The sequence below is a fragment of the Hypanus sabinus genome, unplaced genomic scaffold, assembly GCF_030144855.1.
Source record: "Hypanus sabinus isolate sHypSab1 unplaced genomic scaffold, sHypSab1.hap1 scaffold_176, whole genome shotgun sequence".
NCBI classification, from domain to species: domain Eukaryota; kingdom Metazoa; phylum Chordata; class Chondrichthyes; order Myliobatiformes; family Dasyatidae; genus Hypanus; species Hypanus sabinus.
Genome location: NW_026779845.1, coordinates 44330 through 63138, shown reverse-complemented (window position 1 = coordinate 63138; position 18809 = coordinate 44330). Strand labels below are relative to the sequence as shown.

The window sequence follows — 18809 nt, the reverse complement described above, 5'->3', positions numbered from 1 at the left end:
TCCCCAAACTAACACGGGTTATACAGACCAAAGAACAAACTGCCGGAGGAACTCAGTGGGTCGGGCAGCATCTGTGGAGGGAAATGGACCGTCAACATTTCGGGCCGAGACCCTCCCTCTGGACTGAGAGTGGACGGGAAATAGTCAGAGAAAAGAGGTGAGGGGTGGGGATGGGGCAAGAGCCGGGGAGTGAGAGGTGGATCCAGGTGAGGGGGGAGGTGGGAATGTGGAAATAGTAACAGGGGTGAGTGATCGGGGCAACACGGGGCTGCAGAAGATGGAAATTAATTCCACAGAGGATCATCAAAGAGGTTAGAGAGTATTTGTTATAGAGAGTGCAATGAAGATTCACCAGACTGTTCCCTGGGGTGCTGGGCTCATCATATGAATAAAGATCAAATGTGATAACCCTTTCATTTAGAGAATCGAGGATTGAGACACATTGAAAGGTGCAACATCATTACCGGCTGAACCAGGGATCACAGTCTCTGAAAAAAGGAGTGGTCTGTCCGGGACTGAGATGAGGGGAAATGTCTCCACTCCGAGAGTGGTGAATGTCTGTAAACCCCACCTCAGAGGTTGTTGAAGACTCGGTGATCGTCCCCACGTAAAACAGAGGCTGACTCATGTGTGGAGACCGGAGGGATTGAGGAAATTAGGATCGGACAGAAACATGTGTCTGAGATGGGTGAGCAGCCGCCATCTTGTTGATAGTTAGAGGGGCTAAATGGCCACCTACTGCTGTTTCTCACTTGATGTTTCAGTGTTCCTGTCCAGTGAGGCCGGAGGAATGTGAATACAAATTAGTGTTTATAAACATCGACTGATTTACATGAAACCTGCACAATTCTGGTTTGGATCTAAAATGTTAGTCGGATCGGAATGGGATTCGAACCCGTAGCCCCTAACCCAGGGAGGTGGAGGGATGGGACGGGAATATACGGAGGGAAAATGTGAAACATGTACCCGGTGTAAATATGGGATAATGTGGGAAATGCGGTGGGGAGGTCGGGCAGCGTGTGGGGGGCGAGGAGTGGAGTCACCGGGTCACGTGGGAGACCCTCCACCCGTCACGTGATCCCGTTTTACCGCGGATCCGCAGCATCTGCAGCACACACAAAATGCCGGTGGAACACAGCAGGCCAGGCAGCATCTACAGGGAGAAGCTCTGTCGACGTTTCGGGCCGAGACCCTTCGTCAGGATGTCCACCAGCATTTTGTGTGTGTTGTTCTCCAGCTTTTTACCTCTTTCCCCAATCAGATCTTCCCTTCTCCAGACAACACACACACACAACACTGGTGGAACACAGCAGGCCAGGCAGCATCTACAGGGAGAAGCTCTGTCGACGTTTCAGGCCGAGACGCATCGTCAGGACTAACGGAAAGGAAAGATAGTAAGAGATTTGAAAGTACGAGGGGAGGGGAAAATGCGAAATGATAGGAGAAGACCGGAGGGGGTGGGATGAAGCTGAGAGCTGGAAAGGTGATTGGCGAAAGGGATACAGAGCTGGAGATGGGAAAGGATCGTGGGACGGGGGGCCTCAGGAGAAAGAAAGAGGGAGGGGAGCACCAGAGGGAGTTGGAGAACAGGCAGAGTGACGGGCAGGGAGAAGAAAAAACAAACAACTAAATATGTCAGGGATGGGGTAAGAAGGGGAGGAGGGGCATTAACGGAAGTTAGAGAAGTCAATGTTCATGCCATCAGGTTGGAGGCTACCCAGTCGGTATATAAAGTGTTGTTCCACCAACCTGAGTGTGGATTCATCTTGACAGTAGAGGAGGCCGTGGATAGACATATCAGAATGGGAATGGGACGTGGAATTAAAATGTGTGGCCTCTGGGAGATCCTGCTTTTTCTGGCGGACGAAACGGTCTCCCAGTCTGCATCGGGTCTCACCAATATATAAAAGGCCACACCGGGAGCACCAGACGCAGTAAACCACACCGGCCGACTCACAGGTGAAGTGTCGCCTCATCTGGAAGGACTGTCTGGGACCCTGAGTGGTGGTGAGGGAGGAAGTGTAAGGGCAGGTGTAGCACTTGTTACGAACCCCGTAACTGGGTCACTTACCAGCAAAGATAGAGATGTCTGTTGAAGTCTGACGATACTATTTTTAACAGCATTTATTAGTAAAAATACACAAAAATAATATCAATGCAAATATACAGATAATATACGTCGTCAATACTAAATCTAAAAGTGCGGGTATATTAATAATCAATAAGAAATAAGCTCTATCGTTGTCCCGGGGATAACGAATTGTCCAATGGAAATATACAGTTCACTGCAGTTCCACAAGCTGTCGTCTTTTGGTTGTCGCTGTGGTGCACTTGGTTGGAGAGAGATAGAAATACGAACAGAATGGAATAGTTACCGCTACGGGTTTTCCAACCTTTCTGATTTTGATCCGTCAGGAGTCCCGTTGGTGTGGCCGTTCAGTTGTGGCTTCTCCTTTAGCTAAAGCCGTTCTTCCGTGGTGAGGCCGCCAACCCAGGCAAGGGAAAGGACGCACACGAACCCCACCGGCTGTCGCTATTAAACGCTGTCACGGGATTCCTAGCGTTTCTCCTGGTGCGTCTGAAGGGGTCGTTCCCCAGACCCTCTTTTATCCCCAATCACGGGGTCTCAGATGTCATTCAGGTTGGGATGATGCAATCCCTCAACCAGACCACTCTGGTCATTCCCTGAGGGCTTCAATGAATAGTACAGTACTCAATACACAATTCCGTCTCCCAGAGACAATGGCCGGTATCCGTGGCTTTGTCTGGCGGAGGCCAGGACACATTCCAAACCTTGTGGATTCTCTCTCATTTCCTGGGTCCCAGACCCGAATTAATAGCGATCTTGCGATTCTCCAAAAAGGAGGGGGCGACTTTGTACCCTTCGGTCCCTCAGAGTTGCGTCACCTTCGTAACACACTTCAGATTCAGATTGTTTATTGTCATTTAGAAACCACAAATGCAATGAGTTAAAAAATGAGACAATGTTCTCCAGAATTATATCACAAAAGCACAGGACAAAACAGAGTACACCAGAAAATCCACATACCGTTTGGCAATCCCCAATCCAGAGTCCGGAGAGGCTGCTGTGTATTAATATCAGGCTAGCATCTTAGCGCGTTCCCCGGAAAGGAGCTCCAAAATCCACCAGACAAAACAAGACCAAAAACTAAAGCTACAAGACCTGCACAAAACCACATAGTTACAACATATAGTTACAACAGTGCAAACAATAGCACAATTGATTAAAAAAAAAGACTATGGGCACAGTAAAAATAGTCCAAGATGTTAAAGGACTGTAAATTCAAAATAAATTACCACAGTTTCCACGAGTCCCCAGGGTTCCGACAGACTCGCCATCCCACGCCGGCGGCAGAAGGGAATACCCCGCTATTGGCCCCCACGGCGCCGCCCGACTCAGCCTCGCAGACGCAGCGCACACCGAATGCGCCGAGTCCGTCGAACCTCCGAGCCAAAGACCATCCCCTCCAGCACAGCTTCTCCAAGCACCATCCTCTGCCGAGTGTATCAAGACGGCCCCGCCAAAGCGACCCGGGGACTGGGGGCCTGTTCTTCCCAACAGAGTGTTGGACCTCACAGCAACAGCAACAACGAAGAAGGTCTTACTGGACATTTCCCGGTGTTCCTCCGTGCTCCCACGTCCGTTTTCAACCGATTATGATTGCGCACGGCACCCCACTTCACAGATAATCAGCTCCGGAGTGGCCGCTGCTAGCTGCGTCGCGTCGCCATCTTGGATCTTTCCAAGTTGTTCCGCTTGCAAGGATAAGTGACAGGAGGGAGATCGGTGGGAATGAATGGACAAGGGAGTCGCGTCGGGAGCGATCTCTGCGGAAAGCAGAAAGAGGGGGGAGGGTGTAAAGATGTGTTTGGTAGTGGGATCCCATTGGAGGTGGCGGAAGATACGGAGAATTATACGTTGGACCTGGAGGCTGGTGGGGTGGTAGGTGAGGACAAGGGGAACCCTATCCCGATGGGGTGAGGGCATGGGAGTTGGAAATGGGAGAGATGTGTTTGAAAGCAGAGTTAATAGTGGAGGAAGGGAAGCCCCTTTGTTTAAAAAAGGAAGACATCTCCTTCGTCCTGGAATGAAAAGCCTCATCCTGAGAGCAGATGCGAAGGAGACGGAGGAATTGCGAGAAAGGGATTGCATTTTTGCTAGAGACTGGGTGGGAAGAAGAATAGTCCAGGTAGCTGTGAGAGTCTGTAGGCTTATAGTAGACATCAGTAGATAGGCCGTCTCCACAGATGGAGACTGAAAGATTAAAAAAGGGGAGGGAGGTATCGAAAATGGACCAGGTAAATTTGAGGGCAGGGTGAAAGTTGGAGGCAAAGTTAATGAAGTCAACGAGCTCAGCATGCGTGCAGGAGGCAGAGCCAATGCAGTCGTCGATGTAGCGAAGGAAAAGAGGGAGATGGATACTCGTATAGGCTTGGAACATGCCAGCTAACAAAAAGGCTGGCATAACTGGGACCCGTGCGGGTGCCCATGGCTACACCCTTGGTTTGGAAGAAGTGCGAGGAGCCAAAGGATAAATGATTGAGAGTAAGAACTAATTCCGCTGGGCAGAGGAGACTGGTGGTAGAGGGGAATTGGTTAGGTCTGGAATCCAAAAAGAAGCTGAGAACTTTGAGACCGTCCAGGTGGGGGATGGAGGTATATGAGGGCTGAACGTCCATGGTGAAAATAAGGCGGTGGGAACGAAAATTTTTTCATTGAAAAAATCTCAAAGCGTGAGAAGTGTCACGAACATAGGTGGGAAGGGATTGAACAAGGGAGGGATAAGACGGTGTCAAGGTACGCAGAAATGAGTTCGGTGGGGCAGGAGCAATCTGAGACAATGGCTCTACCTGGACAGGCGGGTTCAGAGGCCCCGCCCACTTACCTGATGACGCGCCGGCGACATCGCGCATGCTCAGTCCGGGAAGGGCGGTATTGTTTTTCGTTCTTTGTTGAAGCGGGTTGGCGGTGGGATCGGGATCGGGAGCGGGTCCTCACCCTCGCCCCCTGGGGCAGGGAGCCAGGGACGGATTATTCTCTGCGGGGCGACGACAACAGTTTCCTTTCGGTGAGTATTGAAGCAGGTCCGGAGCGGGGAGATCCGAATTCAAACAAGAGAACTGGAGAATAGAAGGTGGGGGTGGGGAAGGGAGAGAACCACAAGGTGATCGGTAAAACGTGAAGGGGGAGGGGGTGAACTTTCCCGAACTGGCGGCCTCGCCTCGTTTCCTTCGCAGAATGTGCCGGGGTCGGTCCGGGTTGTGAGACCTTCTCACCGAACCGTCTGAGATGAGCCGCCGCCCAGCCCGTGTTGTTCTGGTCCTATTAGCAGGATGAAGTAAAACATGTTTCCATATTGTTACTAACAGAGAATTGTACAATTTGTGTTCCGTGTGATATCTGAATGTACTTGCCTGTGATGCTGCTACAAGTCAGTGTTTCTCTGTACCTGTACCTTCCCGGACTTGTGCACTTGGCAGCAAATTCAACAGGACCTGAGAAATCTCAGTGAGATTTGATTAGTGATGATCATCTTGGCAGCTCGGTAGGTCGAATGTATGCGACAATACACTGTTAAATGCAAAACCCTGAACAGTGTTGATGATCAGAGGGATCTTAGACTCCAGGTTCATCGCTCCCTGAAAGAGACTGCACAGATTGATCGGGTGGTTAAGAAGGCAAATGACATGGTTGTCTTTATTAGTTGAAGCACTGAGTTCAAAAGTCGGGAAGTTGTGCTGTAGCTTTATAAAGCTAGTTAAATCTGGAGTGTTTCATACAGTTCTGGTCGCCCCCATTCTCGGAAGGATGTCGGGGCTTTGGACAGGGCGCAGAAGAGGTTTACCAGGACACTGCCTGGATTAGAGGGCATGAGCTATAACGAGAGGCTGGATAAACTTGTGTTGTTTTCTCCAGAACGGCGCAGGCTGGGGTGAGACTGGATGGACGTTTAGACGATTACGAGAGGGATAGACGATATATTTTCCCCAGGGTTGAAATTTCTAAGATAAGAGGCCATTCATTTGAGGTGAAAGGGGATAGGTTAATGGAGATATGAGGGGCGTGTATGTTGTTCCTCACCGAGTCTGCTGGGTCGTTCACTGGAATTTGCTCCCTGGGGAGACCCTCCGCTCTGACGTAGTAATCACCCTGCGAATGCTCACAGCCGCCCCCCCCCCCCCCCCCATGGATGGTGGTTTATCTCCCCGTTCGTTGTTGAAACGATATATATTCCTTAATTGAATAGACTGAGCACTGTGCTGTACTGTTCTATGTTCTGGGTCTCTTGTGGAGAGGTTTTGGGGTAATGAAGGAAAAAAGGGTGAGTGGGAACAACAGGTCACTGGAGTCCAGTGTGGGAAATGTGAGATCACCCACTTCTGTAGGAGAAACTGAAATCCTGAGTGTGTTAAAATGGAGAGTTTAAGTGCAGTGGGTAGAGAGGGAGGTGAAAGGTACATTGTATTTATTGTAAGAGTTATTGGGTGTAAGAGTGAAATGACATTAACAATTACTCGCGTTTTGTTGAGATTGTACCTGGGATATGATGTAAAATCCCGCTCTCCATGGGTTATACAGACCTGCTGTTGAAGAAAGGCTTAAAAAACCCCCCAGCAAACTATAGACCAGTGCTTCTGACATCAGTATTAGAAGCACTGCATATATGAGTATTTGAAAAGACAAGACTGACTTGGAACAGTCAGCATGACTTTGTTTACTCCTGCCAACACACACAATTTTTTTTTTGATGAGGTTATTGGGAATATTACCAGGAAAGTAGATAAAGGCAATGAAGCGAATGTTGTTTACATGGTCTTTTGCAGGCATTTAGCAATCCTGCATGGGAGGTTGGTCAGGGAAATTCATTTGCATCACGTTCAATGTAAGGAAGTAAATTGGAGTAGACAATGGCATTTTGGGAGAAGGTGGACTATGATGGTAGATGATTGTCTCCATTAATCGTTGGGTCCGTTGCTGTTTGTCATCTATATCAATGATTGGGATGGTAATGTTTTTAACTTAATAAGCACATTTACATGTGACACCAAGATTAGGGGAGTAGTTGACAGAGAGGCAAATTATCTATCATAGGTTACAGGGATCTGGAACAGCTGGAAGTACTGAGCTGAAAATAGCAGATGGAATTTAATGCAGGCAAGTGCGAAGTGTTGTGCTATGGTAGGTCTTACACAGTAAACAGTGGAGCACTAACGTTGCGGTGGAACAAAAGGATCTGGGAATAGAGGTCCATAATTCATTGAAAGCAGCACCACAGGTAGATAGGGTGGTTAATAAATGCTTTTGGCATAGTGACCTTCATCAATTAAATTTTTGACTGCAGGAGATGGGATGTTATTTTGAAGTTGTATATGACATCGGTGAGTCCAAATTTAGAGTATTGTGTGTAGTTCTGGTCACCTACCTACAGGAGAGGTGTAAGTTTGAAAGTGTACTGGGAAAAACTTCAAGGATGTTTCCAGAGGACCTGGGTGATAAGGAAAGGTTGAATAGTTTTGGACTTCAATCCTTGAAATGCTAAAAATTGAGAGGAGATTTGACAGAGCAGTGCAACATGAAGATGGGTAGAGATTGGTAAATGCAAGCAGGCCTTTTCCACTGAAGTCGGGTGGAACGACAACCAGAGATCATGCATCATGGGTGACAGATGAGAAGTTTTAGTGGGACATGAGTGGATAAGTCTTCAATCAGAGGGTCGAGAGAATGTGGAACGAGCTGCCAACAGGAGTGGTACATGCGAGCACGATTTCACCTTTGAAAATATGGATGGGGGAATATGGCTACTGTGCAGGTGGGTGGGAACAGATGGTTTAAATGGCTCAGACAATGCACCTGTACTGTGTTCTGTTTCGATATGACTCTCTAACCATGACTCCTTGATCACAGACAGAAGTTTGATTGAGTAAAGATCCAAAATTAATATCAGACTTGAATAATTCACACCTTAATTCCCCAAGAATACTCAACAGCCTGGATGTGTTTTGACATGGGTTTAAACTGCTCCCTGTCATGGATATTTCGTAACCAGGGAAAGACAAAATGCTGGAGTAACTCAGCAGGTCCGGGCTGTATGTATGGAACTGAATACAATGGGAACGTTTTGGGCCGAGACCCTTCAGGGGAACTGGAAAGGAAGAGGGAAGAGGCAATATCATTGATTGATTTGGAAGGTGCAGGTTGCTTTTGTGTGAGACTCGGAGCTCAGGGTTTGTGTTTAAACAGCTGTCTGTATATTCCTCAGAACAGGGAGCAGCCTTTCTGCTGAAACCAATTCAAACTGGTTTGACATTTCACTCTCTATCACATAAACAAAGTCACTTCAGTGTTCTGTTTAACTATTTCTGCATATGCAAATGTGCTAAACTGTTAATAGTTTGAAAGGAACCTGTAACATGTCATAAACGACACTGCCAACGGGCTTGAACGAGCTACATTACCAGTTACAGTTGCTGTCCTGTTTGCTGTGAGTTTGCAGAATTTAATTATTTTTACTTCAAACTCTCATTATCTGCAATTGTTTTAAAACTTTTTTTATGATACTTTAAAAAAAAGATGCATGCCATTCCCAACTGTGACATTCCTTAATACAAAGACACGACACAGTGTATGAAAAATGCGTCTTTACCAAAATTGCCAATAACCCTTAAAATATTGTTGATGTAAGGGTAAAGGTGAGGGGCAGAATGAGGTAGAGAGAAAGAGGTTGAGCAGGGAGAGGGGAAAAAGTCAGGGCGAGGGTCTGTTATGTACCCCGTAACTGGGTGTCTAACTCACAGAGAAAGAAGAATTCATTGGAATCTGGTGGTACTATACTGAAGGTGTTTATTAATAAAAATAAGCAAAACCATATCAATAATGCAAATATACATATAAAACCAGTTAGCAGTAATAAACCTAAAAGTGTAGGAATAATAATAATAATCAATAATAAACAAGCTCTATTGATGTCTAGGGGTAAATAAATTGTCATAGAAAAGGATAAAGTTCAGTTCATGAGTGCTGATGTAGTTATAGTTGCTGTATTGTAATGGTTGGAGAGAGAGAGAGAGAGCGAGCGAGATGTAACAGCTACAGTCAGGCAAACCTTTCTTTGCTTTCTTAATCCGTCGTATCGGTGTGGTCATTCTGACCTCTCCATTCTTCTGTGGTGGACTCGTCACTCTGGCATGAGTGGACACACACACAAGTCCCCACCGGCCCTGCTTTTACACTGATAGCCTTACTGACCGACCTCCTGGTTCGGTCTCCGAAGCCCCCAGCTTTCTTGTGGGTTCCAACACTCAGTCAGAGTCCACTGGCGTGTCTGGAGGGTGTCTCTCCAGACCTGTCTTTTATTCCTACTCATGGGGACTCAGCTATCCATCACTCCTGAATGACTGTGTCCATCAAATCAGGCCACTCCTTCAATCCACTGAGGAATGTTTATGAGCAAATATTGTCCTTGCAGTGAAACAGTAAATAATTCAAAAAGGAGTCACAATATGGTTAATCAGCAATTTCCCCCTCTCTCTGATCTGTCGCTGATGTTCCTGCTTGTTTTTCCATCTCTCTTTCTCATGGTCAGCATAGCAATAGTAATAGTTTGTGTTTCTCAGGAGGGGAATGGTTAACTTTACCCCATTGTCCATCAGGTCTATTCATCACTCATAACAGGTCTATGAGGTGGACAGGGAGCAACTAAGATGAAAGTGAGGCAGAGGAGTAGGTAGAAGGGGGGTAGATGATGGGACACAATGGGGAGACAGCGGGAGGGAATATGATTAGAGAGAAAGGGACAGAAAGGGAGTTTGGTGCAGTAAATTTATTTGCTCCACGTTCAACGTAAGGAAGTAAATTGGCATAGACAGTGGAGCTTTGGGTGAAGGCTGACAATGATAGTAGATGATTGTCTCCCTGATTGGGGGTTTATGACCGGCGGAGAGCCACAGAAATGGTAGTTGGGCCGTTGCTGTTTGTCATCTATGATAATGTCTTTAACTTGATAAGCACATTTGCATATGACAGCAATATCAGGGGTGTAGTTGGCAGAGAGGCAGGTTACAGTGGGATCTGGCGCAGCTGCAAATACTGAGCTGAAAATTGCAGATGGAATTTAATGTAAGCAAGTGCAAAGTGTTGCACTATGTAGGTCTTCCACAGTAAACGATAGCGCACTAAAGAGTGCAGTGGAATAAAAGGAATAAGACATTGCTGAGTTTGAATTTGGAGTATTGACTGCAGTTTTGGTCATCTATCTATAAGAGAAATAAATAAGGTTGAAAGAGTACTGGGAAAAGGTGCGGGTTGTTTTTCTGGGAGATTCAAAGCTCAGGGTCTGGTGTAAGCAGCTGTTTGGCCCTGCACATTCCACAGAACCGTAGGCAGCTCTTCTTAAAGCAGCACTTTAGGCCATTCTGCTAAAACCATATCCAACTGCTTTGAAGTTTCATTCTCATTTGGGTTTGAAACATTCACATTATTAGTCTGCTTAACTATTTCTGCTGCAGGGAGGGTCAATGAATGTGAAAGCTGATATAAAGAACACTACCGATGATTCCGAAACCTCGCTACCAATTACAGTTGATGCTCTGCTTGCTGTGAGTTTCTGGAATTTTATAATTTCTTCCTTCAGACTCACATTGTCTATATTTGTTTCTAAAACATTCTTTTCATGATTCCTTAAAAAAATCAGTTTGTGACAGTCACCGGACCATGAGACACAGGAGCAGAATTCAGCCTATCGATTCAGCTCCACCATTCCATCATGGCTGATCCCCGATCCCACTCAACCGTATACCATTCTCACCATATCCTTTGATGTTCTGAATGATCAAGAGACAATCAACTTTTGCCTTAAACACCCACGGATTGTCCTCCACTACAGTCTGTGACAGATTCACTACTCTCTGGCTAAAACAAATCCTTCTTCAATCTTTTCTAAACGGTCGCCCCTCAATTTTAAGGCTGCAACCCCTAGATTTGGATACCTTCACCACAGGAGCATCCTCTCCACATTCACCCCAGCCAGTCCTTTTAACAGTCAGTAGGTGTCAATGAGATTCCCCAGCATTTTTCTAAATTCCAGTGAGTACAGACCCAAAGCTGCATCATGCTCCTTGTATGTGAACCCCTTCATTGCTGGAATCATCCTCATGAGCCTCCTGCGGTCACTCAACAACGACAACACATGCTTCCTGAGATATTGGGCCCAAAACTGTTAATGACACTTGAAATATGTCCTGATTAATGTCTCATAAAGACTCAGAATTTTCTCCTTGCTTTTATATTCTATTCCCCTTGCAATAAATGACAACATTGCACTTGCCTTCTTTATCACAGACTCAACCTATAGATTAACCTTCCAGGAGTCAGACCCGAGTACAGCTGATTCCCTCTGCACTCTGATGTTTGAACATTCTCCCGTTTAGATGACAGTCTACATTGTTAGACAGGGATTGACAGGCGGCAGCTGGGCAGGAAAAAGAAGGAGAGATGGAGAGGGATGAAGGCATGAGAGAGCGGGGAAGGGTGTGGGGAAAGAGGAATGGTAGTTGAGCATGGGATGAGCAGAGCGCAGGATGGGGAAGGAGAGAGCTTGGGGAAGGAAGGTGGGAGGAAAAGTGGTCGGGGGGGGTGGGAGAAGAGCGGAGCGGGGAGGGGGCAAGTGGGAGGAAAGTGTGGGAAAGCGAGTGTTTTGAAATGAGCGACAGACACTATATAACCGAATAACCTCGGGTGTAGCGGCTCAGACTGACATCTCTGTATATGGTGAGCACACCGTTCACCCGGCACCTCACTGAACTCCGTCCGGTTTCAACATCACAGTAAGTGTTGTCTCCGATTCTTCAGAACCAGGGAGCATTTACAATCGGGTTTGGCTTTTGTCGGGCTTGGGAGGGAAGTCAGTGGGAGAAGGGAACTCTGAAATCTTTAAATTAACAAATTAATTATTGACCAAATGGATTAAAAGAAACAATTACCTTCAACTACAAACATTCTCTAGTTGGTTTCTACTGAGACTCTGCAGAAAAACCTTTCTGCAGTGATATGCGAAATGTCCCCACAGGGCAGCGAAAGAGTCTCTCTCCCTCTTCGCCCTCCCTGACACACACTCACTCACATACGCAGGAAAAACTATTGAGAATACAGAACTACTGTAAGATATTGGCATTCGGAACATCGTCGTGGACTATGCCACAGATCGATTCATTTAATTAAATCGCAAATATATATATATATAAACCACAGATATTGGGTGTTTGAAGTAAAATAAACTACTGGAAACTCTCAACGTCTAATAGCAATTGTAATAAGTAGACATTCAGATTGCAGACACTGGTGAACTTTCTTTTCTATATCGTCGGTGTTTTAATGTTTTTTCCTGTTACAGAAATATTTAAATTCAGTGTTAAATTAACTTTGTTCACAGTTGAACGTGAGCGCGAAATGTTGAAGTAGTTTATTTGTTTTAAACAGAAAAGCCGCTCCCTGCTCCGAGGAATGCCTGCGTGTCAGAATTTGCCCTGCAGACAGGCAGCAGCTTGCACACAGAAAATTGCACTGTGAGTCTCACAGAGCAGCAACACCGGCCCCTCCCCCATAGTTACTAAATGACCCTCCTCTGATGGTCTGGTGTAAAGTTAGAAGGAAACAACTTGAAAATATACCCACAGGGAGACTGAACATTCTTAGTGAATTAAGGTGAATGCAGCTTCTGTTCTTTATTTCTGATCTTTACTTCCAGTTGACACGTTACCCGTGTTTTGGATCAGTGACCAAGAAGTTGCTTGCAAACAAGAGAACATTTGCAGATGCTAGAGCAACACACACAAAATGTTGGAGTAACTCAGCAGGCCAGACAGCATCTAGGAAGAGAGTGAACAGATGACGTTTTGGGCCGAAACCCTTCGGCAAGACTCCTTTCCCAGATGCTGCCTGCCCTGCTGAGCTCTTCCGGCATTTTGTGTGTATTGGAGGAAGTTATTCGCTCTATTTTGTCTCTTCTGGCGGTCGTGGTAGTTGTGTTCTTGCATTATCCTGTCTGCATGGTTGATATTCTCCACAATTCATGTCCAGGTTAAAAACAATTCCTGCATCAGGGGTTACAATTCCAAAGCAAGTGTGCAAAAAGATGTTTAGTCAACACGGCTTCTGTTTCCAAAACTTGTGACTTCAGATGAATGCATGTCGTTTTTCTCATGACTGTGTTTATTGTTGGTGTTTCGAGCTGATTTCCTCAACGTCTTTTAAAAGAAAAGACGTTGATTCTGTTCAAGGTCTCGATACATAACAAACATTGTGGGTGGGATGGTGACCAGTTACAGAAAGCGACAGGCAGCATTGCAAAGCGACCACCATTATTTCACTGTGTGGGGCAGCAGGCTCGATGGGCTGAGTGGCCAATTTCTGCCTGGTCTGTGCACAAGAAAAGCTCCGACTACAGAGTTACTGTAAACTAAGTTAACAAGTACAGACCACGGCAAATAACCTACTGTTGAACAAAAAACAACGATTGCAGTAATTAAATCATCCAGAACGTTGAGCGAGATGATAAGCAACAATGAACCTAGCACCGACCCCCACTGCACCCCACGAGTCACTGGTCTCCAGTCAGAGAGTCAAACCATCTTCCACCACTTACTGGCTTCTGCCGCAAAACCAATGTCCAAATCAATTTACCACCTCATTCTGAATGCCAAACCTTCTTGACTAATCTCCCAGGTGGGACTCTGCCAAATGTCTTGCTACATTGTACTGAACTATATATTTTTAATTCAGTGAATTAACTGTTCTCTCTCCCAGAGCAGTAAGTGTCACATTGTTCCAGTTTGATAACTGACCAACAACATTCTTGCACAGCATACTTTCACTGCTCTGGGGAGAAACTAACCATGAAAGTTATGGGAGAGACTTTGCGGAGCTCTGCTGTTGCCCAATGTCCAGTGTCTGAGTCCAGGAGCTGATGACCCCGGGGCTGCTGCAGGACCGTCCACACTGCAAGTGTCCTCTCAGGGCAGTGGAGCGAGTCTGTTTCAAAAAGCCTCGGGTAAGCCTTGGGTAGCCCCAAACCGGCAATGCTCAGAGTCTGGCTCTCTGGAAAGTGAAATGAGAAAGATGGTTTCCCATCACTGACAAGAGGAGCAGCGGCATTACTGCCCCACGACGGCTGTGATTGAGTCCCAGGGATGAGGATGTGATCTTTGTCCGTCTGTCTGCACAGTTTGTTATTGGGAAATAGAGAAGTACACGGGAAGTGGATCTTCAGCCTGATAGGCCCAATCAGGATTAATCCCCGTAGAGTCACCAGGAGGATGTGTCATATCACAGGCATACACCGTGAACGTTGTTGGCTTTGTGGCAGCAGTACAATGCAATATATAATAGTAGAGAAAAAAACTGTATTACAATAAGTATCTGTTACTGAAATTTCATTAAGTATTGTAACAATGAATTCAGTGAAGTAGGTTCGTGGGTTCCATGTCAATTCAGAAATCAGATGGCAGAGGGAAGGAAGCGTTTCCTGACTAGTTGAGTGTGTGCCCTCAATCTCCTGTACCACCTTCCTGGTGATACCAACGAGAAGAGGGCATCTCCTTGGTGAAGCAGATCCCTAATGACTGATGCCGCCGTTTTGAGGCATCGCTCCAAGACGATGTCCTGGATGCTACGGAGGCTACTGCCCATGATGGAGCTGACTGAATTGACAACATTGCTGAGAGTATTTCGATCCTGTGCAGTAGCTTCAACACTTCCCCATCCCGCCATATCAAGCAATGTGCTGCCAGTTAAAACAGTTTTTACGGTACAACTGTAGAAATCTGTGAGTCTTTGGTCACATCTCAAATCTCGTCAAACTCCGAATGAAATATAATGGCTGCCGTGCATTCTTTGTAACTGCATCGGTATGCTGGGCCCTGGAGATCCTCAGAGATGCTGACACACAGGGACATGAAGTTGCTCACTCTTTCCACTGCTGACCGATCAATGACGATTGGTGTGTGTCTGTGCCCTTGTCTTACCCACTCAGAAGTCCACAATTAGAACGTTCATCTGACCGATGTTGAGTGTAAGTTTGTTGCTGCAACACCACTCATCCAGGTGATATACACCACTCCTCCAGGTGATATACACCACTCCTCCAGGAGATATACACCACTCATCCAGGTGATATACACCACTCATCCAGGTGATATACACCACTCCTCCAGGAGATATACACCACTCATCCAGGTGATATACACCACTCCTCCAGGTGATATACACCACTCCTCCAGGTGATATACAACACTCATCCAGGTGATATACACCACTCATCCCGGTGATAAACACCACTCCTCCAGGTGATAAACACCACTCATCCCGGTGATATACACCACTCATCCAGGTGATATACACCACTCATCCCGGTGATATACACCACTCATCCAGGTGATATACACCACTCCTCCAGGTGATATACAACACTCATCCAGGTGATATACACCACTCATCCAGGTGATATACACCACTCATCCCGGTGATATACACCACTCATCCAGGTGATATACACCACTCCTCCAGGTGATATACAACACTCATCCAGGTGATATACACCACTCCTCCAGGTGATATACAACACTCATCCAGGTGATATACAACACTCATCCAGGTGATATACACCACTCATCCAGGTGATATACACCACTCCTCCAGGTGATATACAACACTCATCCAGGTGATATACACCACTCCTCCAGGTGATATACACCACTCCTCCAGGTGATATACACCACTCCTCCAGGAGATATACACCACTCATCCAGGTGATATACACCACTCCTCCAGGTGATATACACCACTCCTCCAGGTGATATACAACACTCATCCAGGTGATATACACCACTCATCCCGGTGATATACACCTCTCCTCCAGGTGATATACACCACTCATCCCGGTGATAAACACCACTCCTCCAGGTGATATACACCACTCATCCCGGTGATATACACCACTCATCCAGGTGATATACACCACTCATCCCGGTGATATACACCACTCATCCAGGTGATATACACCACTCCTCCAGGTGATATACAACACTCCTCCAGGTGATATACACCACTCATCCAGGTGATATACACCACTCCTCCAGGTGATATACAACACTCATCCAGGTGATATACACCACTCCTCCAGGTGATATACAACACTCATCCAGGTGATATACACCACTCATCCAGGTGATATACACCACTCATCCAGGTGATATACACCACTCCTCCAGGTGATATACAACACTCATCCAGGTGATATACACCACTCATCCAGGTGATATACACCACTCCTCCAGGTGATATACACCACTCCTCCAGGTGATATACTCGCTCCTGTTTGCCTTCTCCTCGCCATCTGAAAATCTGCCAACAATAGCAAATTTGTCACTGGCATTTGAGCTGTGCCAAGCTGCACAGCCATGGGTGCAGAGAGAGTAGGGCAGTGGGCACAGCACATATCCTTGAGTTGCCCCAGTATTGATGGTGATGTGCAGGCGTTATATCCAAACTGCACAGATTGTTGTTTTCTGTTGAGGAAATTGAGGATCCCGTTGCAGAGGGAGGTAGAAAGGCCCAGCGGTTCGAGCCTTTTGATCAGAACTGTAGGAATAATTGCTTTACACACTGAGCTCTGGTTGAGAAACAGCAATATGATGTAAGTATTCGTATTGTCAAGGTAATCCAAAGCCGCGTGAGGAGCCGATGAGATTGCATTATGACCTATTGTGGATACAGGGAAATTACAGTGGGCCCAGAAGAGCTGAGAGAAGAGCTAATTCTAGCCATCGCAAACCCCTCAATCATTTCATCACAGTAACTGTTATTGCTATGGACGATAGTCATTAATGCAACTCACACTGCTCTTCCTGGGCACTGGTATAACTGTTAGCCTTTCAAGGGATGTTCAAACTTCCAACTGCAGCAAAATGACCCCATCTCTGAAGCATTCACAGAATACAACTCCTGTTTCTCTGGGGTGGCTGAAATCCCTTGTAAATCTGTGTGACGACAGCACCCACCATTTCCTCACTCTCCTGAAATCGATTGAAACACAAAAAAATATTCCCACGATGTATTGTATTGAAGAAAAGGCAGATGAGCTTGGGCATGGATCAACACATGGCATTATGATATTGTCATCAGTATTGAAAGTGGCTTGCAGAGAACTGGCAGCTCAATATTCTGGGATTCTGTTGTTTCAGAGTTGACAGCGTGAGGGATTAAAGGGGTCAGGCTGGTTTCACTCAGGGAAAATGTCACGGCAGTGTGCAGTAAGGGCAGATGGGAGAACTCATCTAGTGAGGTTTTACGGGTAGATCGGAGAAATAAAATTTGTTTGAACATGTCAATGGGTCTATTTTATAGACTGCTCAAGAGTCTGTGGGATTTAGAGGATCAAATTAGTAGATGTCAGAGAATATTGCAAAAAACATAATTTGTTATAATTTGATTTTAACAGTCCACATACGGACTGGAACTCTCATAAGAACATAAGAACATAAGAGATAGGAGCAGGAGTAGGCCAATCGGCCCCTCAAGCCTGCTCCGCCATTCAACAAGATCATGGCTGATCCAATCTTAACTCTTATTTTTCACCAAATCCCACAAGGCAACAGTGCCAACCAACAGGGCACCATGCCGCCCATTTTATTTTATTATTCATCCCGCCCAAACCCATGTGATCACCCGGGGAAAAAAACAATTTGCCAATTGAGGAGAAAAAATCTGGAAAATTCCTCTCTGACTCATCCAGCATATCGAAAACTGGCCCAGGAGATCACATGGCTGATCTAAACCTAGCCTCATGTCCACTTACCTGCTCGCTCACCGTATCCCCTAATGCCATTTTTATCCAGGAAAATGTCTATCTCCGTTTTGAATTTATTGAGTGTAGTAGCTTCCACAGCTCTCTGGGGCAGTAAATTCCACAGCCTCACTGCCCTCTGAGTGAAGAAATCTCTCCGCATCTCAGTCCTGGAACGGCATCCCCTTATTTTAAGATTAGGCCTCCTAGTCCTAGTTTCACCCATCATTGGAAACATACTCCCCGCATCCACCCGATCAAGCCCCTTCACAATCTTATATGTTTCAATAAGATCGCCTCTCATTCTTCGGAACTCCAATGAGTAGAGTCCCAATCTACTCAACCTCTCATCATACATCAACCTACCCATCCCCGGAATTAACCTAGTGAACCTTCTCTGCACTGCCTCGAGAGCCAGTATGTCCTTTCTTAAATATGGACACCAGAACTGCACGCAGTACTCCAGGTGTGGTCTCACCAATACCCGGTACAACTGCAGTAGGACCTCCCTGTTCTTATACTCCATCCCCCTAGCAATAAAAGCCAGCATTCCATTGACCTTCTTGACCACTTCCTGCACTTGCATACTAACTTTTTGTGCTTCCTCATACTGTAGACATACTCATGTAGTTGACAAATGTCTTCAGGAAAGTTTCATTAATCAGTACATCGAAGTCCCAAAGACTCAAGTGTGATAATTGATCTCCCATTAGGGATTGAGACAGGACAGACATAACAGAAGTCTGTGTAGGGAAACTGTTTGCATCTGGTGATCACAATGCCATCATATTCAAAGGAAGTATGGAGAACGACAGCTCTGCTCCGTGGTATTGAGGCCCTGCTATAGAAAAAAAACGTACAAACAAGTTGGATGAACTCAGCAGGTTGGGCATCATCTGTTGAAAGGAGCAGTCAACATTTCGGGTTGAGACCCTTCATCAGGACTAAAGA

The 18809-nt window shown here is 46.1% G+C and overlaps 1 protein-coding gene across 1 annotated transcript in view; it reads left to right on the top strand.

The window, feature by feature from the left end:
• The first annotated feature begins 4829 nt into the window (after positions 1–4829).
• The window catches only part of LOC132387344 (NACHT, LRR and PYD domains-containing protein 12-like), a 43607-nt gene continuing 29627 nt past the window's right edge, over positions 4830–18809 (top strand). The window contains exons 1-3 of the mRNA XM_059959692.1: positions 4830–5090; positions 10528–10617; positions 12497–12582. Coding sequence (XP_059815675.1) covers positions 4830–5090; positions 10528–10617; positions 12497–12582 — 437 coding nt within the window. The remainder of the gene's footprint in view (positions 5091–10527; positions 10618–12496; positions 12583–18809) is intronic.